General features: G+C 46.8%; 1 protein-coding gene across 1 annotated transcript in view; it reads left to right on the forward strand.

Moving 5' to 3' along the window:
• The window catches only part of LOC120928120, a 60142-nt gene that overhangs the window by 26175 nt on the left and 7229 nt on the right, over positions 1 to 26738 (forward strand). The window contains exons 4-5 of the mRNA XM_040339232.1: positions 2199 to 2531; positions 20585 to 20863. Of these exons, the coding sequence (XP_040195166.1) occupies positions 2199 to 2531; positions 20585 to 20863 (612 nt within the window). The remainder of the gene's footprint in view (positions 1 to 2198; positions 2532 to 20584; positions 20864 to 26738) is intronic.

Genomic DNA, 26738 nt, shown 5'->3' on the forward strand with positions numbered 1-26738 from the left:
CTGAACTACATCACCAACCACTCGGTGTCCACCACCCCCCTCTGCTAATTCCTCCAACTGGCTTCCCATCATCTGCTCTGAACTACATCACCAACCACTCGGTGTCCACCACCCCCTCTGCTAATTCCTCCAACTGGCTTCCCATCATCTGCTCTGAACTACATCATCAACCACTCGGTGTCCCCCACCCCCCTCTTCTAATTCCTCCAACTGGCTTCCCATCATCTGCTCTGAACTACATCACCAACCACTTGGTGTCCACCCCCCTCTGCTAATTCCTCCCAACTGGTTTTCTTCACCTCTGCCCTGAGCTACATTACCAACTATTCAGTGCCGGTTCACACTACCGCGACTTGGGATCCGACTTGTGTCGCCCCAAGTCGCACGACATGAGAAATTCTATTGAAGTGAATGGAGCCGTCTTAATACACACTACTGAAGTTGCTCCGACTTCAGAAAAGGTTCCTGTACTACTTCAAGGCCACTTGTACCCATTGATTTCAATGAAAGTTGCCTCCAAAGTTGGATCAGCGTCTTAACTGAAGCAACTTTACAGGAAGAGAAAATTGTTTTCTCAGGCAAACCCCTCCCTCCCACAGAGCTGATTATTGTTTGATTGGTCACTGGCAAAGTTGCCTGTCCTGGAGGCGCCTCGAAGTTGCCTCGCAAAGTCGTGATGAACCGGCACTTAGTGGTTGTCTGTGTTTTATATGTGATTTATGTATAATTTTTTGGCTCAGGTACTAAATCTAGATCAAATTAATCAATGTTGAAAATGATCATACATACAGTAATGTCATTCAATGACTGGCTTCTTTTATTTCCCAGGACTCAGAAAGACTTCTGCAACCGCCCAGAATAACACATGTATAGATTTTCTTAGTATTATAAATGAAATTACTCATATTTACACATTGTAACAAACGGAGATGTAAAGGGAAAAAATATGTGCGCTACCCAAAAACAAAAATAAGTGTAACAAAGAATGAACCCTGAACGGGAGTGAAGCAGCTACACAGGAATGTGAGAAAACTCAGACAAATGTGGATGGTAATGTAGCACTACGTGTGAGCCAAAAAGCAATGGCTGTATACACCTAATGGGGTGTGACCATATATTGTGACACAAAGGATGTAATGGCAAAAATTGCACCACAACAAAATGTGAAATTAAAATCAATAAAGTGAACAATATAAACAACAATGTAATGTAGTGTCCATAAACAATAAAACAATGAAGATGTCATGAGATGATGAGGAACTTCCCAACAGAAATCTTCAAATATGAGGTGGAATACATATGCGCTTACCGCAACTGTTGGACCCAAATGTCGTACGACAGTGGATCGATCGAGCTTGGAATGTCCCACAGAGATGTCACCGGAAGTCCAGAAAAAAATGGAGTCTACCTCCTAGGTAGTCAGATGTCATTAACCCAGGAAAGGGCAGGAAGACCAGATGTTCATCGGCCACCGACTACTCCAATACTGAAGATCCTAGTAAACCTTGGGTATGGCAATCATAAAAGATCCTCCAAGCATCCAAACATGATCTGGTTCAGGTAAGTGAGAACCCTGGCATGGGTACTAGAAACCAACTGGAGAAGGCTAAAAAAAATGTATCTTCCTGAACCAGATCGTGTTTGGATGCTTGGAGGATCTTTTATGATTGCCATACCCAAGGTATACTAGGATCTTCAGTATTGGAGTAGTCGGTGGCTGATGAACATCTGGTCTACCTGCCCTTTCCTGGGTTGATGACATCTGACTACCTAGGAGGTAGACTCCATTTCCCTCTGGACTTCTGGTGACATCTCTGTGGGACATTCCAAGCTCGATCGATCCACTGTCGTACGACATTTGGGTCCAACAGTTGCGGTAAGCGCATATGTATTCCACCTCATATTTGAAGATTTCTGTTGGGAAGTTCCTCACCATCTCATGACATCTTCATCCTTTTATTGTTTATGGACACTACATTACATTGTTGCTTATATTGTTCACTTTATTGATTGTAATTTCACATTTTGTTGTGGTGCAATTTTTGCCATTACATCCTTTGTGTCACAATATATGGTCACACCCCATTAGGTGTATACAGCCATTGCTTTTTGGCTAACAAATGGAGCTGATGTGAAAGTAATGAGGCTGATTGTACAAAGAATTTATTTTCAGCGAATATTTCTGTTCTCCTCCACAGATAAGACGGGAGTGGTGGCTTCCCTCCATGGCACCGTCACCCTCCCGTGTTGGTTTCCCTTTATACATGGACGGGAAGGTCTGTCAGTGGTCTGGGAGAAGATTGATCAGGATCGGAGAGGATTGATCACACACAGGTTTATAAATGATCAGAATAATTTCACAGAACAGGATATACTTTACACGGGACGCACAGAATTGTCCAAAGAATTCTCCCAAGGAAAGGTGGACCTGACGCTGCGAGAGGTCACCTTCCCTGATGAAGGGACATATTACTGCAGAGCAGCCAACAGAAGAGACCATGGGGACAAAATAGTAGAATTAACCATAGACAGTAAGTTCTTTCCCACACAGTTCATTGCCTAAAATATGCCGTTTTTCAGGCTCCTCAAATGTTATGTGTGGCTGGTGGTAGTGGACCCACCACACAGCTTGCATGCATGAGGGTTTGTGTCTGTGACATATGTCATGCGTAACTCATAATATGCTTACTGTATTATAAGATCTGTTTCTTTACCTTTGATAGACAGCTGGACATTCCTGACATGAGTGGATATGAACCCTGATGCCTCGTACACACGACCATTTTTCTCGGCGCGATTCCTCTCCAGCCTGACTTGCATACACACGTTAATGCAAAAAAAACGTCCGACCAAAGTGTGGTGACGTACAATACATACGACGGGACTATAAAGGGGAAGTTCCTTTCAAATGGGGCCACCCTTTGGGCTGCTTTTGGGCTACTTACTTGATTCAGAGCATGCACGTTTTTTTTCTCCTTGTAAAAGCGTACACACGACCGTTTTTCGCGACGAGAAAAAGACTGACGGGAAACACGATGAGAAAAAAAAGAGCTGGTTTCAATTTTTTTGCGGGCAGTTTTTCCATCAAGAAAACTGCTAGGGTGCATACACACACGACCGGTTTTCACAACCAATATAAAAAATGGCAGTTTTCACGTCATGAAAACTGGTCGTGTGTACAAGGCATTAGCCTATACGTTTGTGGTGCTTAATTTGTTGCTGACCACAATATATATATAAAGCTGTCAGCCATAACCTCTGTATAATTGTTTTCAGTCGGCGGAGGGCGTCCTCATGAAACTGTTCCAAGTGGCTCATTAGCCACTGGAACACTTTTCAAATCAGCAGGAAGGGATGTCCACCCTTTGCACCAGTCACCAATGTTTCTCTGGCTTACTTTTTTCACCGGTTTGGCCAAAAAACAATCCAACGGTGTGGCCAGCTACTCCCATAGGCGATCGAATACTAGATACTCTTTGATCACCTCTATGGCTTTGGAGGACTGGAGCAACGTCACAACGTCCCTTCCAGTCCAGGCTAGAAGTATTTATTTTATTTTTTTTTAAAAGCAAAAGACCTTTTTTTTTTTTTTCATCTTTTGCTTTTGAAGGTAAAGAAGAGATTTTTATTTTATTTTTTTACCCCAGATCTCTCAATAAATAGGACCTATCATCCTTATTTCTATTACAAGTGATGTTTACATTCCTTATAATATGAATAAAAATGATAAAAAAAATAGATAAAAAAATAAAGGGACAGTGTAAAAATAAAAAAGTAAAATAAATAAGAAAAAAAATGGCATATATAGATGGTATTCACACCACACATGTGAGGTATTGCCATGAGCTTTAGAGTAAGAACAATGGGCCAGATTCACAAAAGGGATACGACGGTGTATCTGCTGATACGCCGTCGTATCCCTGTTTCTATCTATGCGGCTGATTCATAGAATCAGTTACGCATAGATATCCCTAAGATCCGACAGGTGTAATTGTTTTACACTGTCGGATCTTAGGATGCAGTACCGCGGCCGCCGCTGGGGGGAGTTTGCGTCGTAAACCAGCGTCGGGTATGCAAATTAGCAGTTAGGGCGATCCACGAAACTTTTTCCCGTCGTTACGTCGCCGCAAGTGTTAGTTTGCCGTCGCAAAGATAGGGCACCTTTTACAAAGTGTAAAATTAGTACACCATGTAAAAGTATACCCGTCTTTCCCGCGTCGTTTTTGAATTTTTTTTTTTGAATTTTTTTTCCCGGGGCAAGTCTTTTTTTCACATCGCGATTCACAAAACGTTGGCGCGTCGTAATTTTGCGCAAAGCACGTCGGGAAATTTGCGTCGGGAGCATGCGCAGTACGTCCGGCGCGGGAGCGCGCCTAATTTAAATGGTACCCGCCCCATTTGAATTGGCCCGCCTTGCGCCGGACGGATTTAGTATATAACGCCACAAATTTCCAGGTAAGTGCTTTGTGGATCGGGCACTTGGACAGAAAATTTGCAGGGGTGTAACCTAAATCGGTTAAGTTACGTTGCGCCCGGGCTACGTGAATCTGGCCCAATAATTCTAGTACTAGACCTCCTCTGTAACTCTAAACATGTAACCTGTAAAGGCGTTTAAAGAGTCACCTATGGAGATTTTTTTTTAAACCACTTCAGACTCCACCAAAAAACATGAGACTTGCTCACATTTTATTTGCTTATATCGTCTCTGCTACGGTTTCGCATCATTTGTGGTTTTCCTTTTTTCCTCTTTTGACTTTTTTCCTTTTCATTTCTTCCCTTTTTATTTATTTAATTCGTTTTTTTTTTCCTGCTAGTCATAGATACTCCAGTACAGTTCCAAAGTATAAAAATATCAAATATGTGACCATATACAAACATTTAGGAAATAAAATAAAAAATAGACTGCTCCCTGTTTTATCCCGCATCCCCCCTGCTCCTGCTACCTCCCCATTACTACACTTACAATTAGGGTTTGTGACGGTATTGGTATGATATCCCCGTCAAACAGTCCCTTCTTCCCATAACGAAAATCACCCAATATTCCACAAGTAAGAGTCCATGGAATCGCCCCAATAAGCCACACATGAGTCCAGGCTTACTGCTAGAACAAGACAGGCTTTTAATGGGTATAGCACAGAGCTTATATGTGGTTACAACTGTTACAATGACAATCTCCGCCCCCACATAGTGGGGGGTCTTCAATACAGATTCTTTTGAAATAAGGATATCTCTTTGAACTAATCAGTATCTAGCCGGTTCGGCTCCGCTATGTTTAACCTGATCAGACACATTCCTTTATCAATTAACATTTAGAACAATACACACAAGAGAGTCAATTAACTCTTTGAAATAGGGAGCTGGCTGAGGAAGGGTCATTAACATATCAATCAGCCTGTAACACATGAACCCTTTTTACCTCTAACACACACAATATAACTAAAACAAGCAGGGAGAATTACACTGAAGCATATTGCTTCACATTGCTTCACAGGGTTGTCCCGATACCACTTTTTTAGGACTGAGTACAAGTACCGATACGTTTTTTCAAGTAGTCGCCGATACCGAATACCGATACTTTTTTTAAAATGTGTCCCCAAATGCAGCCATGTCCCCCCACAGATGCAGCCATGTATCCCCCCATCCAGCCATTGTCTCCCCCCATGCAGCCATGTATCCCCCCATCCAGCCATTGTCTCCCCCCATCCAGCCATTGTCTCCCCCCATCCAGCCATTGTCTCCCCCCATCCAGCCATTGTCACCCCCCATGCAGCCATTGTCACCCCCCATGCAGCCATTGTCACCCCCCATGCAGCCATTGTCTCCCCCCCATGCAGCCATGTATCCCCCCATCCAGCCATTGTCTCCCCCCATGCAGCAATGTATCCCCCCATCCAGCCATTGTCTCCCCCCATGCAGCAATGTATCCCCCCATCCAGCCATTGTCACCCCCCATCCAGCAATGTATTCCCCCAGCCATTGTCTCCCCCCATCCAGCCATTGTCTCCCCCCATGCAGCCATTGTCACCCCCCATCCAGCCATTGTCTCCCCCCATCCAGCAATGTATTCCCCCAGCCATTGTCTCCCCCCATCCAGCCATTGTCACCCCCCATGCAGCCATTGTCTCCCCCCATGCAGCCATTGTCACCCCCCATGCAGCCATTGTCACCCCCCATCCAGCCATTGTCTCCCCCCATCCAGCCATTGTCTCCCCCCATGCAGCCATTGTCTCCCCCCATCCAGCGTCTCCCCCCATCCAGCCATTGTCTCTCCCCCATCCAGCCATTGTCTCCCCCCATGCAGCCATTGTCTCCCCCCATCCAGCGTCTCCCCCCATCCAGCGTCTCCCCCCATGCAGCCATGTCCCGCTTACCTGCATCCCCGCTGCCGCCGACTGTGTAATACGCCGGGAACATTACAACTTTGAATCGCTGTAATGATTGGCGCCGCGCTGCGTATAGACACTCCCCCTCGCTCAGGATTGGACAGTTCACCCGAGCGAGGGGGAGTGTCTATGCGCGGTGCGAATCATTACAGCTATTCAAAGCTGTAATGTTCCCAGCGTATTACACAGTCGGCGGCAGCGGGGATGCGGCGAATGGCGGCGGGATGCGGCGTCACGGCGGCGGCGGGGGGGGGGAAAGTATTCTATATTGGTATCGGGGGTATTTGCGGGAGTACGAGTACTCCCGCAAATACTCAGAATCGGTCCCGATACCGATACTAGTATCGGTATCGGGACCACCCTACTTACAATCATACATTATTATTCCTTCCAACGTTGGCCCCTATTCAGGTCTTAACCCTTAGGCCTCGTACACACGACCGAACATGTCCGCTGAAACTGGTCCGTCGGACCTGTTACAGCAGACATGTTCGGTCATGTGTAGGGCCGACCGGTCAATTTTACGGCCGACCGGACAGGTTTCCGGGTTTCCAGCAAGCTAAGAAACATGTCCGCTGGAAGCCTGTCCGCCGGACATGTCCGATGGTCAGTACAACTCATCGGACAAGTGATTTGATGCATGCGTGGAAGCATTGAACTTCCTGGTTCACGCACGTCGCCGCGTCATCGTAGCCATCACGTCGCCGCGCCGTCACCGCGTCATCACCGCGTATTCTGTCCGCGCGGAATTTGGTCTGATGGTGTGTACAGCCATCAGACCAAATGATCCCAGCGGACCGTTTTCATCGGACATGTAGGGTCGTCTGTACGAGGCCTTAGGTTTTCCGCATAGCTCCAGGATTTCTTAAATTCCTTCCAAAGTTCCCATTTCTCTTTTTCCCTCCTCTATGCTATTCTTTAAGCCTTCCATGTTATACGTCTCTTCTACCCAAATAGATGGGCACTCCACCTCCTGCCATTTTTTTGGAATCGGCCTTTTGGCCGCGTTTAGCAGATGTGGTATCAGGGATTCTTTGTAGGATTTTGTCGCTTCCTCGCCTCCATGGAAAAGTACAATCCATGGATCGTTTTTATCTCCTTCCTGGTGATATCTTTTATCAAACCTAAAATTTTCTCCCAGAATTTTTTAACTTTTGGGCAGTTCCACCATAGGTGGGCCATTGTGCCTGGGGACTTACAGCCCCGCCAACAGTCAGCTGACTGACCCTCTTTAAATTTACTCAATTTGTCTGGTGTTACATACCAGCCCGTTATACACTTATAATTTATTTCTGCGGTCCTATTGTCCACGGCCGAGGAGTGGGTCAGTTTTAAAAATGTTCCTACTGTGATATTATCCTTTTGTGTTCCTATCTCCCGTTCCAATTTTTTGATGAATGGAGGCATCTCCAGTTCGTCCACTGCTAATAATATCTTATAGGGCCTTGATATAATACCTTTAGATTTATCTATAGTACATAACCTTTCCAGTGATGTAAGCTCTTCATCTGACCTTAGTGGTTGGGGTAACTTTTTGACAAAGTGGCTCAACTGTCGGTATCTCCACTCATCAATTACCATTAATTCCTCATTGTGTTTTAACTCCTGTAGTGTTAATAATTTCCCTTTTTTTTGTTATATCCCTTAACTGTGCTTTGGCTTTTATCCAATTCAGCCTACTATTTTTTTTCCTGGTGCGAAATATATATTTTCCTTTAACTCTATGTAGCGCCCCCTTACTTTCAGTATGGGCACTACGCTAAAGTTAGTGGGGAATGGGAGAGTTATTTGCTCCCATTCACAATTTGCCAAATTGTAGGGCTGCTGTCCTTTCAGAACTGTCTTGTAGGTCAGTCTGCGTTTCAGGTGTGCGTTTCCACCTCTGGGCGGCAGTTGGCGCTAGAGGGGTTCTGGCAGAGCCACTTTTCCCCAGCAGCCAATTAGAGTTTTCCCTCGCTGGGCATGCTGGGGAGGGGTATATCTGTGGCAGACGCCATTGATTTGTGTTCTCTTCGCGGGGTCCGAGTTCCAGGTGTGGCATCCACCTTCAGGGTGTGCGCATCCATGGACCCCGCCACCGTGGCCTACCTGGCCGGAGTTGCGCACAATGCGGAGCTTCATCCTGATGATGAGAGGGGCCCCAGCGACTTGCTGGGTCCCAACCTTTGCTAAGAGGATCCTAAGCTGAGAGCTGTGCGGTGGGGAATCGGCTCAGGGAGAACCCAGAGAGAGGTTATCCAGGAGGCCTGAACGAACCATCGGGGATCTGGTCACCACGATACTGACAGGTATATTGCAGCTGTCAACCGGTGACCTTAACTGAAATTTACTGGGAGGATTCGCTCAATCCAATTATTGCACCTTAAATCGCTAGGCCTGTGGCAGATGTCCAGAGTCAGGCCTGTGGCAGAGGTCCAGAGTCCGGCCTGTGGCTGAGGTCTGTTCCTCCCATCGATTCACAAGTGACACATCGGCTGCCAGGCTTGTGACAGAAGTCTGTCCGGGGGCACTTTACCCACTCTGGCTAGAGTGGCAACGAACTGATCTTGTTATTACTGAGAGCAGGACTGCTCTTTTCCATATCCAAGGCCTGATACTAAAGTTGTTCTTATGCTTCATCAACCTTTCCTGTCTTGTCCTATGTTGATGTTGGCCATGTTGGGCCTTGGAATAAAGCATTGAAGAAAATCCAATTGATGACTGGAGCTTCGCTTATTGCCTCAACTCACTAGTATCACCCCTAGACACCCTGCAAGGTAACTCAATACGCCGATCCCACAAACAACCAGCGGCTCCTGCGGGGGTAGCGCTACATCTATAAGAGGTGAATTATATTCCTTGTCTATTTGTTTGTGTAGTATGTCCCATATTTTTAGTGCATTACGTGTTAGCTTGTGAGTATTCTCGTCCAGTGCTCTAAACTGAGGGGGGTTCCAAACTATGCTTCCTAGTTTTGCCTTGGACAGTGCATTTTATATCTTTACCCATCTTTTTCCTGGTTGTCTCTGGCCCACTCCACGACCCTAGACAGCATCATTCCCTGCATCCTGCCCTGGCCTCTTGTGTGGATTACCATTGGCCAGGTTCTGTGGGTGGCGGTGTGTCCCCACCCCACCCCCCCATTTGATTTGAGCCTAATGGCGGTTTCCCATAGTGATGTTGGAAGGGTGGGGTTTGTTTGATGTTTAGGCTATATATAGCCCAGTAGCCCAGGGCTTGCCCCTTAGTGGTTCTTTGTTGATGGATGGGATCAGGTTGGTGGTTACTAGTTGCAGCTCAGGTAACTGGATGCTGTTTGTTTTGCACTGTGTTGGTTTTGGACATCAAGGACTCATTGTCATACATGATATGGGGGTTGATGCATCATCCTTAAATGATGTATGGGTCGATTGATTTATTTTTTTACTACATTTTGTTGTGAGGTTTAGGACTTTTCATCATTTGTTATTTTCTTCATTGTTTCAGTGTTTTACTTTTTGCTTTTACACCAATTATCTCCATTATGGGTACATTGCACACATAACAATCACAATTTGGCCATCTGCTGTTTTAGTTACTTTACACAATATTTTAGATTTTATTGATTTTATTTTCACTTTATTTACCAGCAGTTTTGGCCATTACATACACTTTTTACACCATACCCATTTGATATTGAGCATATTAGCTGTTTGACATTGTATACACTGTGCCCATATATTGATGGGTGCGTTTATATGCACACATACATATTTTTTACATTTATTCACATTACTTTGCACCTTCTTATTGTAACACACACAAATATTTTTTGTTATATTTTCATGCTTTCTCATCTGCTTTGTCACTAGTTTTTTGCCAACTTACTAGGTTATTTTTTATTTAATTTATAGAACCTGTGTGCCTTTCCATCACTGGGCTTTGCAGTGATGCCTGGCGGCGTGTACTGTGAGAATCCTATCTATCTATCTGTGACGGTATTGGTATGATATCCCCGTCAAGCAGTCCCTTCTTCCCATAAAAGAAATCACAGAATCATCCACACATGAGCCAAGGCTTAATGCTGGAAACAAGACAGCTTTAATGGCAGCATTCAGCTAGTTATATATACAGTTTACAAGCTAATCACCAATCAAAGAACAATTAAATATCCACCCCCTTTTCACACAGTGGGGGCTCTTCATACAGAGGACAGGCAGACATCTCGGTGCCGATTCTTGAAGACACATTTCTTTAGATAATGACATCAGTGACGCTAATTACTAGTTGTACTGAATACATTAACTAGACAGCTCGACCCCGCATATAGAGAGATAATTACCACAATGAAGCAATCAGCATAATTAACATGAGCCACTTATCTAATCACAGTAACCAGTAAACACAGGGCTTTTCCACACAACACACTAGAGCAATTAACATTTGAAACAGGACTTATCTGCGGAAGGGTAAATACTATCAACAGCCTTAAACAAGCAGGGAGGATTAACCTGAAGCATATAGGTAAAAAGTCCTTCACAATGGCCCCCCTTTTTCTCCCTGCTCCGGCAACTCGGTTGGACCTTCCCTGGTCCAGTAGGGTTGACGGGTTCAGAGCTTTTAGTCCGAGGTTAACTCCGTTTGGCGTGACAATCCATCAGCATTCCCGTTTTGCTTGCCTGGGCGATAATGAATCGTAAAGTCATAGGGCTGTAAGGCCAAGCTCCAGCGTAGCAAACGGGTGTTGTCCCCTGAAACCCGGTTAAGCCACACCAAGGGGTTGTGATCGGTGATGAGAGTGAAAGCCCGGCCATAAAGGTAAGGTGTGAGTTTTTTGAGTGCCCATACCAAGGCCAAACACTCTTTTTCAATGGTGGCGTAACTGACCTCCCTTGGCAACAGCTTCCGACTCAGGTATGCCACCGGGTGCTCTCCTCCATCCTCCCCGATCTGGCTTAGTACTGCCCCCAGTCCAAACATTGAAGCATCTGTGTGGACAATAAATCTTTTGTTAGGATCTGGGGTAACCAACACCGGAGCATTAACCAGAGCAGTCTTTAGGGTTTGGAAAGCCACCTCGCATTCCGGGGACCACAGGACTTGTCAGGGTAGCTTCTTTTTGGTCAAGTCGGTCAGGGGTTTGGCCAGGGCGCTAGAGTCGGGTACAAAGCGTCTGTAATAGCCGGCTGTGCCCAAGAAAGCCATGACTTGTGTCTTGGTGTGGGGAGTGGGCCAATTGGCAACGGCCTCGATCTTGGCCGGCTCCGGCCGTTGCTTACCACATCCTACTCGGTGGCCCAAATATTGTACCTCTGCCATACCCAAATGACATTTGTCAGGTTTCAGGGTCAAAGTAATAAAGTGATTCAGCGCTGGAAAAATTATATAAAACTAAACTAAATTGCAAGCCAGCACTGCAGATATAATCCAAAAAATATCTCAAAGTGAATAAATAAATAAATAGTGCAGTGCAAGTAAATATATCTAAAAATTTAAATAATCAAAATTAATACATAGAGTCCATAAAGTGAAAAGTGATAAAGGTGCTCCAAAAAATACAATGGTGATATATAGTGCAGAAATCTTCATCAGATCTGTGACCCATAGGACAGGATAATCCTCCACCAAGGCTAATGGATGGCCTCTCACCTCAGCGATTCGACCTGTGGCTAGGTCAAAAAGCAAATATCATATCCTCCACACAGTAAATGGCAAGCAGCTTTCAGGGCTCAACTCCAAAAACGTCCACCAGATGGAACCAGCAAGCAATATACAAATAATCTCCCATAGATCATTCAATGGACCGAGAAAAAGTAAAAGACACACTCTAAGTGCTCTCTGCTTAAAAGGTTTAATAATCAAAACAAAAATTTAAAAACCACTCACATTGTAATGCACTCTAAACCGAGTGCAAAGATATCAGCTTGTACCGCAGCTCAGAGGCCCGGATCGATGTATACAGCGTGTGAAGGTCTCTGTGAGGCAAACGTGGGTGACGTTCGAGGGGGAGGAGCTACGACGACGTCACCCACGTTTGCCTCACAGAGACCTTCACACGCTGTATACATCGATCCGGGCCTCTGAGCTGCGGTACAAGCTGATATCTTTGCACTGGGTTTAGAGTGCATTACAATGTGAGTGGTTTTTAAATTTTTGTTTTGATTATTAAACCTTTTAAGCAGAGAGCACTTAGAGTGTGTCTTTTACTTTTTCTCGGTCCATTGAATGATCTATGGGAGATTATTTGTATATTGCTTGCTGGTTCCATCTGTTGGACATTTTTGGAGTTGAGCCCTGAAAGCTGCTTGCCATTTACTGTGTGGAGGATATGATATTTGCTTTTTGACCTAGCCACAGGTCGAATCGCTGAGGTGAGAGGCCATCCATTAGCCTTGGTGGAGGATTATCCTGTCCTATGGGTCACAGATCTGATGAAGATTTCTGCACTATATATCACCATTGTATTTTTTGGAGCACCTTTATCACTTTGCACTTTATGGACTCTATGTATTAATTTTGATTATTTGGGTTTCAGGGTCAGCCCGGCCCCCTTGATCCTATCCAATACTACCCCTACGTGCTCTAGGTGCGCTTCCCATGTATCGCTGTAGATGGCGATGTCATCCAGATAAGCGCAGGTGAAGCTCTGGAGGCCCCCAAGTAACTGATCCACCATCCGTTGGAAGGTGGCCGGGGCGTTCTTCATCCCGAACGGCATAACCCGGAATTGGTATAGGCCAAACGGGGTGATGAAGGCCGACTTGAGTCTGGCATCTTCTGCTAGGGGAATCTGCCAATATCCCTTGCATAGGTCTATTGTGGTCAGATACTTCCCTGCAGAGATACGGTCAAGCAGCTCGTCCATCCGTGGCATCGGATAGGCGTCCGTAACTGTCTTGTCGTTGAGGCGCCGGTAATCTACACAGAAGCGGGTTGTCCCATCCTTCTTTGGCACTAAGACTACCGGCGAGGCCCAAGGACTGTCTGAGGGTTCGATTACGCCTAGCCGAAGCATCTCATCTATTTCCTTCCGCATCCCTTCCCGGACTGCTTCGGGGATACGGTAAGGAGGCTGTCTCAGGGGTGTCTGTCCTGGAGTCTCCACCTTGTGTACGGCTAGGCGTGTGTATCCAGGCTCCTGAGAGAATGTGGCCTGTTTTTCTTCTAGTAAGCGGCCAGCTTGAGCCCGCTCTTGCGGCTCCAGCTGTTCACCTAGCTGGACTTTCTCTATCTGGGTCATCCCTCCGTTACTGCCCAATAGGTCGGGAAGGGGTAGGGTCTCTGTGTCTTCTCCTGCTGGTGCACAGATAGCGGCTACCTCCTTTGCCCGTTCCTGATAGGCCTTGAGCATGTTGATGTGATAGGTTTGTTTCACATCTTCATCCTCGCAGCTGGCTATCGTGTAGGTAGTGTCGCATATCTGTCCTATAACTTTATAGGGGCCCTGCCAGGCGGCCTGGAGCTTGTCTGTTCGGACCGGCCTTAATACCATGACCTTTTGGCCTATCTGAAAGCTCCGGGGGCCTAGCCCGTCGGTCATACCATACCTTCTGGCGCTGTTGGGCCGCCTGGAGGTTCTCTCGCACTGTCTGGGCTAATTCCTCCATGCGGTCCCTCAGCTCCAGGACATAAGGTACTACCGGGTCCCCTCAATTTCTGTTTGCCCCTCCCAGTGATCCTTGATGAGATCTAAGGGCCCCCTCACCCGCCTCCCATAGAGAAGTTCGAAGGGTGAGAATCCGGTCGATTCCTGCGGTACCTCTCGGTAGGCAAAGAGAAGGTGCGGCAGGAATCGCTCCCAATCCTTGTACGCCCCCGTGAACGATTTCAACATTTGCTTTAGCGTTCCTTTGAAGCGCTCGAACAGGCCGTTAGTCTGGTATGGGGAGCTCGTCAGGGATTTAACTCCACAGGTTTTCCATATCTGCTGGGTTACCTCGGCCGTGAATTGGGTACCTTGGTCGGACAGAACCTCCTTGGGAAAGCCTACTGCTACAGTCTCAGCCTGTATGTTAGAGAGAGCTACCGCTTCGGGGTAACGAGTGGCGTAGTCTACTACGGTGAGTATATACCGCTTGCCGGAACGGCTAGGTTGGGCCAGGGGCCCTATAATGTCCACAGCTACCCTTGTGAACGGTTCTTCAATAATGGGCATGGAAACTAGTTTAGCCTTTGGGTGGTCACCCTTTTTACCTATACGTTGGCATACCTCGCACGTTTGACAATACGCCCTGACGTCGTCAGATACCCCAGGCCAGAAAAAGTTCTGGGTTATCCGATACCCTGTCTTGCGTATTCCCAAATGGCCTGCCAAGGGTACGTCGTGCCCAATCCTCAATAACTCCTGCCGGTACTTCCGGGGAACTACCAGCTGGCGTTTTTGCTTAGGCCCTGGGGCATTACCCCGGGTCTCGGTGAGCCTGTACAAGCGGCCTTCCTCCCAGATAAATTGCTCCTTCTCTTACCCCCCTTGGCCCCTCCTGGCTTTCTCTCGATACTTTCTGAGGGAAGGGTCTCCGGTCACCTCCCGCCCAAAGTCCTCTGGGGTGTCCCAGGGTAGGGGTTCCACAGTCAAGGGTAGGTTGGGTTGGCTTACCTGGGTCTCAGTAGGAAGCGGATGGCTCTCGGCAGCGCGACTTTGTGCTCTGGTGGTTACTGCGTGGGCCTCCTGAGCGGTGGTAGAGGCGAACGCCGAAGTCAGGGGCCCAATGTTGTTGCCCAAGATGACTTCAGAAGGTAAGTCTTTCATGACGCCCACATGAACATCGCCAGCTCCCGCACCCCAGTCCAGGTGTACCTGTGCAGTAGGAATACGGTATACTGCCCCCCCTGCCACTCTCACAGCAATTGATTTCCCCGGTTTCTCTGATGCAGTAATAAGGTGTCTTTGTACCAACGTGATGGTCGCCCTACTGTCTCTTAATCCCCGGGCGGTTTTTCCGTTAACCATGACCAGCTGACAATGGTGTTTCCGGTTGTCCGTAATAACAGATTGTACCATGAGGGCTTCGTAAAGGGTGCCCAATGGTTCTTCCTCACCCAGCTCCTGGGAATCCCAAGCCGAGTCTACACAATGGGCTGCTGCTGGTGGGCGGTACCCAGGTTGAGACCAATTTGACCTGGTGTTGTCGTTCATGGGGCAATTCTGCTTGAAGTGACCCAGCTGTTTGCACCGGAAGCAGCGTTGTTCATTGTCCTCCTGGCGTGGATAGCGAGGGCTAGATGTCATCGGTCTGTTAGGCGGTTGGTATCTAGCGGCTGGTGGGTGTGAGGGCGCCGTTGGTCGTGGAGGTTGTACCCGTGGTGTGACCTGGTTTGTCTTGCGAGTATCAGCATATTCATCCGCCAACTTCGCGGCCTCTGGTAGAGTCATGGGCCTGCGATCTCTCACCCAGTCTTTGACATCCGTCTGGATATGATTGTAAAATTGCTCCAGGAGCATTAGTTGCAAAATGTCCTCTGCGGTGGTGGCCTTTGCTGCTGTTAACCCAGTTAGAGGCCGACAGGGACAACTGGCATGCCCATTCCGCGTAAGAGTCTTTTGTGGTTTTGCGTGAGTCCCTGAACTTCTGTCGGTGGGACTCTGGGGTTACTGCATAACGAGCGCTTGGATATCCTGATCTGGCACGGTCTGGCACGGTCCGGAAAGCATCAGAAGCTCTGCCTGACAGTTTGCCTGACAATATTGCAACCCACTCTCCTCTAGCTATTCGGTGCAGGTTACATTGTCTCTCAAAATCTGCCAGGTAGTTATCAATTTCACAGTCCTTTTCATCAAAAGCTTTAAAAGCGCTAAACGGAATCTTCCTTGTGTCTGCTGTGCTGTACTCACTGTTTGGATAATGTTTGGCTGCTTGTTGGACTGCTGCCAGTTTTAACTGTAGTTCTGCATCTCTTATTTGTTTATCCTTCTGTAGTTCTGCATTTGCTAATAGGTCCATCACTTTCAGCACCACATCCGCCGTTGGGTTCGGACCGAACCATGCTAGCTTCTCTCTCATTAGCTTGTTGGCTGGTGATTCCTCTTCCTGAATCACTGGTGTCTCCATCTCTTGTACTGCTGGCGTTGCTGCAACCAAGTTCTCCTGGTCCATCTCCATTATTCTGCTATGATGACCCGCTTGGTTTTGTTGCTAGCAATCCTTCCACGAACTTCCAGTAGTTCTTTCAGTGTATTTCTTTTAAGCAGGGTGTAGCAGCCTTCCATTCACTGTTCCCAGTGTCTGCTTGGAATCCTGGTGTAAAGGAGAGTAGAAGGGAAAATCCCTCTGCTGCCAACCAATTGTGACGGTATTGGTATGATATCCCCGTCAAGCAGTCCCTTCTTCCCATAAAAGAAATCACAGAATCATCCACACATGAGCCAAGGCTTAATGCTGGAAACAAGACAGCTTTAATGGCAGCATTCAGCTAGTTATATATACAGTTTACAAGCTAATCACCAATCAAAGAACAATTAAATATCCACCCCCTTTTCACACAGTGGGGGCTCTTCATACAGAGGACAGGCAGACATCTCGGTGCCGATTCTTGAAGACACATTTCTTTAGACAATGACATCAGTGACGCTAATTACTAGTTGTACTGAATACATTAACTAGACAGCTCGACCCCGCATATAGAGAGATAATTACCACAATGAAGCAATCAGCATAATTAACATGAGCCACTTATCTAATCACAGTAACCAGTAAACACAGGGCTTTTCCACACAACACACTAGAGCAATTAACATTTGAAACAGGACTGGCTGCGGAAGGGTAAATACCATCAACAGCCTTAAACAAGCAGGGAGGATTAACCTGAAGCATATAGGTAAAAAGTCCTTCACACTATCTATCTTATCTTATCTTATCTATCTATCTTATCTATCCCCCACCTTTCCGCAACTCCCAGTTAGAACTTTGTTGGCCTTTGGGTGGCTCCATCCGGCTTCTTACATTGAATATATTCAGAAGTTCCATTGATTTTATCTATGCGTTGTCTTATGCCCTGTACACACAAGCTGAATTCCCGTTGGAAAAAAGTTGGATGGTTTCTCCGACGGAATTCCGCACAAGTTGGGCTTGCATACACACGGTTACACTAAAGTTCTCTGAACTTTCGAGCGTTAAGAACATACAACACTACGACGAGGCGAGAAAAATAAGTTCAATGCCATGCATGCACGCATCAAATTGTTTCCGAGCATGCATGTTTTTTTGCGCGTCAGAAAAGCATACAGACGATCAGATTTCCCGGAGGGTTGAGAACCTGCTCTCAATCTTTTGCTGACAGGAATTCCGACAACAAAAGTCCGATGGAGAATATACACGGTCAGAATTTCCGATGAAAAGCTCCCATCTTGGAATTTCACTACATTTTTTTCCAACGACTCTATACATTTTGCCCATTGGGGGACTGTCACAGACACTGGCTGGGACATTTTCTGCCCACATTCACCCTGTTTTTCATTATTGTAATATTTCCCTTTTTGTTTCATTTTTGAAGGACTGTTTTCTTGTATTTGCCCTACAGACTTTTCCTGGTTTGTTTTATTTGAAACTCTACATGTTCATTGGAAGAGTTGGCCACACTGGTCTCTGTTTCATGTACTATGTAGGCGTCAAACTGTCTGGGTGGTTATCTGTTGATTTAGCTTACTGTTAATTAGATTAGACGTGCTGGTGATATTACTGTTTACAGTTTGCATTGATTACCTGATTTTGTGTGGTATAAATTCCGTGTGAGTTTACAATCAGTCAGTTACAGTTTGCACCTAAGCTAGAGTCATCTAGTTCTTGGGCGCAAGATTCAGCTATAATACCTGGAGAAGAGAGATGCGGCTGGTCACGTGAGCACCGATCGGTGCTCTGAAATGAGGTACACAACTGCATTTTTTTTTATAAACAAATTGGAAACATTATTAAAGCGGAGGTTCACCTGAAGCCAGCAGCTACAAATACAGCAGCTGCTGACTTTTAAAAAATGGACACTTGCCTGTACAGGTCAGCAGGCGAAGCCGAGCTATCGCTCGGCTCTCGGCTTCCCCCGCCGCCATCCTCAGTGAGGGAATCGGGAAGTGAAGCTGTGCGGCTTCACTGCCCGGCTCCCTACTGCGTATGCGCGAGTCGCGCTTCACCGTTCTCACTGGTCCCCGCTGTGTTCTGGGAGTCGTGTGTTTCCCAGAAACCCAAGGGGGGGGGGGTCGACGCGAAGGGGCGGGACACCCGCGGGAGTCTATACCAGGAAGTGGTGCAAATACAGGTTTTATACAGGTATCTGCACCCCCTTCCCCCTGAAAGGTGCCAAATATTACACCGGAGGGGGGAGGTTTCCGAAAATCAGGGGTTCACTTTTGGGTGAACCTCCGCTTTAAAAATAGCAGAGGGGGTTGTTGCAAAGTTATTGCATGGCTTAATAACCACTTTAAGAAGATGAAATGAGTGCTGTACTCGGCAGTATTGTACTATGAGTCCAGGTTGACGTGGTGACATGCCTCAAGGGGACAGGTTCATGATGCCCTGGGCTCATAGGAAATGGGTTTAATGATGCTGGCTGTGATTTAACCCACATGAGGACCGGCAGTGGAGAGGACATTCTGCAGGGGACAACTGTTACGTACCAGAGCCCAATAGTAGGGGACCTCTCTTACAGCCCTGGCTCGGGGACCACTGGGGTTGCAACAGTGGTTACAAGAGCGCAGTGAGTTAGGAGTGCCTGTAAGATCTGTAGTAGCTGAAACAGATGAGTAGAGATGATCCACTGGAAGAACTGGACTGTAGAAGCAGCTGGAGGCAGTGGTTACAGGTGTGGGTCAGCGACCCCTAGATACTGGCAGAAACAGGATCAGGAACAGGCTGGAGCAGAGTGAGACAAGCCGGGTCAGCACGGGTAACGGGCAGGTAACACAGCAGGCAGAGAGAAGTCAGCAGACAGACAGAGGTTCAGCAACGGAATATAAACAGGCATGGGCGTCCGCTGAAATTTTTTCAGGGGGGGGGGGGCGATTCGGCAGCGGCGATACACAGTCGCATTTAACCTTTTCTTCAAACGCTAGCGGGGGTTAAAAGCGCCCCACTAGCGACCGAATAGCGCAGCTAAAACAATGGTAAATCGCTTTACCGATAACGCGGCCAGCTGGCAGTGTAAAATAGATCTTGAGATAATTCAGCTTCACTCCATGCCCATATAAATATAGCCTAGAGAATGTACAGACCCCCCTTCAACACAGATGGACCCCCCATTCAGCACAGATCCCCACCCTTCTGCTCGCTGTGCCTGTGTGACATCCGGCCCGGGACCGTTCAGGCTGCCCACGTCCGTGAGAGAAGGGGTTCGTTGGTCAGGTGCAGTGGTGTCACCCCTCACCAGACCACCCCTCCGCCCCCCCCCCTGCAATGCCACGGCCAGCAGCTCACCTCTCTCTCTGTTCTAACCTGCCTGTCACCGCGGCGCTCTTCACTCTTCAACACCTTCTTGATTTTCCAGGGGGGGTCAATTGCCACCCCCTTGCCCTATGGAGCAAACGCCCATGTAAACAGGTACAGGTATAGCAGGATCAAGGTAAGCCGGGTCAGCATAGGAAAAGGCAGAAGTAGTCAAACAGAGCTGGATCAGTAATTACAAGCAGGTACAGGATCAGACTCGGGTAAAGCTGCAGATCAGACAGCACTGCACTAGAGCAGCTGCTGTGCTTTTAAAGGGTCACTGGCGCCAAGCCGAGTTGGCGCGCGCACACCCAAGCATCTGCCTTACCACAGGGTATCCCTCACAATGACAGTAAGCATTTATTATTTCAAAAACATCTGGTCCTTTTTATTGTATCATTTTATCAAAATGTAAATTTGTTGTTCTATTGTAACATTAAAGCGAGGTTCCAACCACAATTAGCATTTTTTAAATGTATGTCCTTTCATTATGCGTTTTTATAATATAAATCTGGTCACTTACTATTTTACAATCTGCCACCGCTCCGCATAGTTATTCAAAAAAGATAGTTTATAAAACTATGTCTACACTGTTGTCATTTTGCTTGTGGGAATTGTGAAGCCTATAGGCACTTACTTCCTGGAAGTCTTGGATGGGGAGTTATAATGGGGAAGCGCACAGAGCATTGGCGTGCTGAGGAGCCGAGGGAGATGTCAGAATCCTAGGTGATTTTGAAGGCATATTTTGTAGGACCGCATAGCAACAGGCATTTCCAGGTGAGTAAAAAACATTTTGGGATGGAAACTCCACTTTAAGTTTCTCTTATTTTTTAGAATTAAATGCAGAGGATCCTAAAGTTACTGCCATTCACATTGATGGGAAGAAGCGTCTGAAGTGTATCAATATCGGTGTGTTCAGGAATCCCTGGATAAAGTGGTATGATGAGGAGAGTACAGATCTGTCCGACTATGGAACACGTAACATAACTCACATCGGTAATGGGCGGAGGATGGTGGAGTCCGTGCTGGACACGGATGTGGAAAAAAATAAACCGTACTTCTGTCAGGTGAAAGAGGGGAGACTGAAGAGGACCGCCCGAGCTGTGCTATCAGGTATTATCACCTAACAAAGTCTAATATAAGGGGGGAATTACAACAAAGAAACAGAGAGAAAGACCAGATGAGCAACTAGAAGAACCAGACACAACCAGCACAGGTATGAAAGTCAGTAGAAGGTGAAGGCCACAATTGAAACATCTGAATAGACAGCTCTTGAGCCTGAAGATTGGGGAAATTAACACTTAGGCCCTGTACAGACGACCGAACATGTCTGCTGAAACTGGTCCGCGGACCAGTTTCAGCAGACATGTTCGGTCGTCTGTACAGCCGAGCGGACAGGATTCCAGCATACATTTTCCAGCGGGCAAATATTTCCAAACTTGTTTAGAAACAGCCCGCTGGAATCCTGTCCGTCGGACATGTTCGGTCGTCTGTACAGACCTACCGTACATGTACGAGCGGCCGCCATCCCTCGCATGCGTCGAATGACTTTGACGCATGCGTGGAAGCATTGACCTTCCTGCGTCGCGCACGTCGCGGCGATGGCGTGGACATGTCACCGCGCTGTCTGTCCGCGCGGATTGTCTCTCATTTCTGTCTGATGGTGTGTACAACCATCAGACAGAAATCTCCGACCGGACATGTCCGATGAAAACGGTCCGGCGGATCGTTTTCAGCGGACTGTCCGGTCGTGTGTACAAGGCCTTATATGTAAATAATGTTCTGACATCCTTGTAGTTATAGGTAAAGAGGAACAGACTGTCACCTCATTGACAGTCCTGAACTGGTCGACAGGGGGTGGCCAGGGGCTGCAGTGGGGAGCTGGGGTAATTTCCCCCAGTGGTGTATTAAGGTTTTGTGCTGTCCCAGGCCTGACTAAACTTGTGCATCTCTAATATAGATATGACCCACCCCTGCCTGTCAAGGACACCATCCTTGATCCTTCCAGTTTAAGACCCGCCCTGAAAATTTCCAGTAGGGACACCAGTTCTGAGAGTTCTTGGAGGGGGCAATAAATTCCCTTAACCACTTTACAACCAAGGACGTCATATGATGTCCTCGGGTTGTGCGGTGATATCTGAATGATGGGTGCAGCTACAGGCATCATTCAGATATCACCGTCTTCAGCCGCCGATTCTGTGCACGATAAGAACGATCAAAGAGGCAGTTCCGCCGCTTGATCGTTCTTATAGGCAGCGGGAGGGGACGTCCCCCCTCCCGCCGCCATCCGGTGCTTCTCCGGGCTCTCCCGTGCCATCAGGGGCCCGGAGAGCGATGGTCACCATTCATCTCTATGACCGTCGGAGGCGCGGCACGACGTTATGTGCATATTGCACAAGGAGCTTAGGGGGGATTTTTTGCCACTGGTCTGGGGATACAACGGGCCATTGCCTGGGATGGCTGGATCAGGGTGTAATGTTGTTTTAAAGTTCATCACGGAGGCGGCAGAGTCTGCGTGTATGGGGCGTTCGGGCGAGGGTTATGGGGTTCGGAAGCTTTATCTAGTGACTGGATATAAGCGCAGTTCCTTCTGTACAGGTACTGTGGGGATTGTTCCAGTGGTCCTGGCAATGTAGCTGGGGGGAGGCATGTTGGAACTTGAGGATTGGGGGGTACTGTGACAACAGGGGGGTGGTTCAAGTTATAGAACCAGTTTTTGTATAGACGGTGGTATGGTTGCTGCGCCATTTAGTTGGCATTGTTTACAGTTGGGTCAATTCTTTCTGTAGGCCGCTCAGCTCCCAGGCACTGAAGTCACAAGGGCGGATGCTCGGCCTAGTTTTAAAGGGACAAGTTTAGGGAGCTGGTGCAGTCGGTAGAGGGGAAAGGACCAGGAGATGGGTCAATCTAAGTATGGAGGGAGCAGTTCGTTTTCACACGGCTGGCGGGTGCTGAGCTGGGGGGGTCTGAGGCAAGGTTGTTGATGGTATATTGCGTAAAGGGGGCATGGATGAATAGGGAGTGTGAGGCCCATTGCCCCCCACTTGAAGGTACTCCATGAAAAACCGCCACTAAGTAGAACATGTGCAAACCAGGCCCTGTCCCCCTGCCAAGAGAACTCTCAACCAAACAAACCCCAGAAAAGTCCCACCCTTTTTTTTTGTAACCTGTGTCAACGCAGCCCCACACGATCTCCCGAAGCCCACACACATCCTGGGCCAGCAACCCCTTTCTCAACTCGCCTGGATAAATCCATCTATCCCACTTTAAATGCTCCAAAACCACATGAAAAACAGCTGTAAAACAAAGTACCCCGTAAACGCATGCAATATACTGACCCCAAGGTTTTAACAAATTACCCAAAAAATTGAAAAGAGGCCTGCCTCCCAACGTTGGTAGTAGGTTGCACGTGCGATACCTGTATATCGCTTGTTTACCCAAAATCATGTTTGTCATGATTTGCCTCCCAGACACTGACCCCTATTCATCCATGCCCCCTTTACGCAATATACCATCAACAACCTTGCCTCGGACCCCCCAGCTCAGCACCCGCCAGCTGTATGAAAACGAACCGCTCCCTCCATACTTAGATTGACCCATCTCCTGGTCCTTTCCCCTCTACCGACTGCACCAGCTCCCTAAACTTGTCCCTTTAAAACTAGGCCGAGCATCCGCCCTCGTGACTTCAGTGCCCGGGAGCTGAGCGGCCTACAGAAAGAATTGACCCAACTGTAAACAATGCCAACTAAATGGCGCAGCAACCTTACCACCGTCTGTAACGACACGAAAACTGGTTCTATAACTTGAACCACCCCCCTGTTGTCACAGTACCCCCCAATCCTCAAGTCCCAATATGCCTCCCCCAGCTCCATTGCCAGGACCACTGGAACAATCCCCACAGTACCTGTACAGAAGGAACCGCGCTTATATCCAGCCACTAGATAAAGATTCCAAACCCCATAACATTCTCCCGAACGCCCCATACACGCAGACTCTGCCGCCTCCGTGACGAACTTTAAAACAACATTACACCCTGATCCAGCCATCCCAGGCAATGGCCCGTTGTACATCCCCAGACCAGTGGCAAAAAATCCCCCCTAAGCTCCTTGTGCAATATGCTGACATATATCGGGGCGAAGAACTCCGGTAGCCGCCGGCATAAAGACCCCACCCACAAAATCAATTCAACATGCAAATGGACTTACCCACCAATCCCGTAACATCCAACGCACGCCAAGCTTCGCCCTATTCCCAGTAATCCCACGCCTGAAACTCTCTACCATGGTTCTCGGCAGTAGCCCCCCCAGCCCCCCATGTCAACGATGCTAGAAAACCAAGTACCGTAGACGGGCCCCCCAGGCTTGCCAGCAGGCAACCGACCCTAAAACTTACCCTCTATGCGCGCCAACGATGACAGCAATAGTTACATAGTTACATAGTTACATAGTTACATAGTTAGTCAGGTTGAAAAAAGACACAAGTCCATCCAGTTCAACCACAAAAAATAAAAAAACAAAATAAAAAACACAGTAAAATCCTATACACCCAACTCCATACCCACAGTTGATCCAGAGGAAGGCAAAAAACCCCAGCAGAGCATGATCCAATTTGCTACAGCAGGGGAAAAAATTCCTTCCTGATCCCCCGAGAGGCAATCGGATTTACCCTGGATCAACTTTACCTACAAATCTTAGTACTCAGTTATATTCTATACATTTAGGAAAGAATCCAGACCTTTCTTAAAGCAATCTACTGAGATGGCCAGAACCACCTCTGGAGGGAGTCTGTTCCACATTTTCACAGCTCTTACTGTGAAAAAACCTTTCCGTATTTGGAGGTGAAATCTCTTTTCCTCTAGACGTAAAGAGTGCCCCCTTGTCCTCAGTGTTGACCGTAAAGTGAATAACTCAACACCAAGTTCACTGTATGGACCTCTTATATATTTGTACATGTTGATCATATCCCCCCTTATTCTCCTCTTCTCAAGAGTGAATAAATTCAGTTCCTCTAATCTTTCCTCATAGCTGAGCTCCTCCATTCCTCTTATCAGTTTGGTTGCCCTTCTCTGCACTTTCTCCAGTTCTCCGATGTCCTTTTTGAGAACTGGTGCCCAAAACTGAACTGCATATTCCAGATGAGGTCTTACTAATGATTTGTACAGGGGGGGCAAAATTACATCTCTGTCTCTGGAGTCCATACCTCTCTTAATACAAGAAAGGACTTTGCTCGCTTTGGAAACCGCAGCTTGGCATTGCATGCCATTATTGAGCTTATGATCAACTAAAACCCCCAGATCCTTCTCCACTACAGATCCCCCCAGTTGTACTCCCCCTAGTATGTATGATGCATGCATATTCTTAGCCCCCAAGTGCATAACTTTACATTTATCTACATTAAACCTCATCTGCCACTTAGTCGCCCAATTAGACAGAGCATTGAGGTCGGCTTGTAAATTGGAGACATCCTGCAAGGACGTTATTTCACTGCATAGCTTGGTGTCATCTGCAAAGACAGAAATGTTACTTTTGATCTCAGACCCAATATCATTTATAAATATATTGAAAAGTAAGGGTCCCAGCACTGAACCTTGGGGTACACCACTGATAACATTGGACCATTCAGAGTAAGAATCATTAACCACGACTCTCTGAATTCTGTCTTTCAGCCAGTTTTCTATCCATTTACAAACTGATATATCCAATCCTGTAGACCTTACCTTACACATGCGCCGTGTGTGCGGAACTGTATCGAACGCTTTTGCAAAATCCAAATATATCACGTCCACAGCCACGCCTCTGTCCAGGGTTTTACTTACCTCTTCATAAAAGGAAATCAGGTTTGTCTGACAACTTCTGTCTTTCATGACTCCATGCTGTCTGCTGCTTAAATAGTTTTTTTCCTGCAAGAACTCATCCATGTGGTCTTTTATTAAACGTTCCCGTATCTTCCCAACTATAGAAGTTAAACTAACAGGTCTATAGTTACTTGGTAAAGACTTTGTTCCCTTTTTAAATATGGGCACCACATTGGCCCTGCGCCAATCCAGTGGTACTATTCCTGTCTTTAATGAGTCCCTAAATATTAGATACAGTGGCTTTGAAATGACAGAGCTCAACTCACCTAGGATCCGTGGATGGATGCCATCAGGTCCAGGTGCTTTATCCACCTTTATTCTGTCTAAATATTTCTGGACCATATCACTTTTGAGCCATTGTGGATTTGAGGCTGTGTCACTCCCACCCCCATTTTGGACAAGAGCTCCCCCATGCTCCATTGTATACACAGAGCTGAAGAAAGCATTTAATAAATTTGCCTTCTCTTTGTCCCCAGTCACCCACTCAAGATTATTTTGTAAGGGGCCTACATGCTCAGACTTCACCTTTTTACTATTAATATATTTAAAGAATTTTTTGGGGTTTGTCCTACTATCTTTTGCAATCTGTCGTTCGTTTTGAATTTTTGCATCCTTGATTTCCTTTTTGCATATCCTGTTATATTCTTTGTAACATTTAAACAACACTAGTGTTCCTTCATTTTTATATTTTTTAAAAGCTACTTTCTTATTGTTTATAGCTTTTTTAACTTTGACCGTGAGCCACATAGGTTTTATTTTTAGCCTTTTAAACTTATTGCCCATGGGAACATACTTTGCAGTGAGGTTCCACACAGTCTTTTTGAAGAATTCCCATTTCTGTTCTGTGTTCAGCTGTGCCAATAGTCCCTCCCAGTCCAAGTCCTGGAGAGCAGCCCTCATCCTTGGAAAATTTGCTCTCTTGAAATTGAGTGTTTTTATCTTTCCTGTATGTATTTCTTGCTTATAGTTAACATTAAATGAAATCATGTTATGATCACTGCTACCCAGGTGTTCCTTTATCTGAACATTAGTAATAAGCTCTGCATGGTTTGAGATTATCAGGTCCAACAGGGCATCATTCCTAGTTGGGGCCTCAATAAACTGCACCATAAAATTGTCCTGCAATAGGTTTTT

This window comes from Rana temporaria, chromosome 2, assembly GCF_905171775.1.
Source record: "Rana temporaria chromosome 2, aRanTem1.1, whole genome shotgun sequence".
In the NCBI taxonomy this organism is placed as follows: domain Eukaryota; kingdom Metazoa; phylum Chordata; class Amphibia; order Anura; family Ranidae; genus Rana; species Rana temporaria.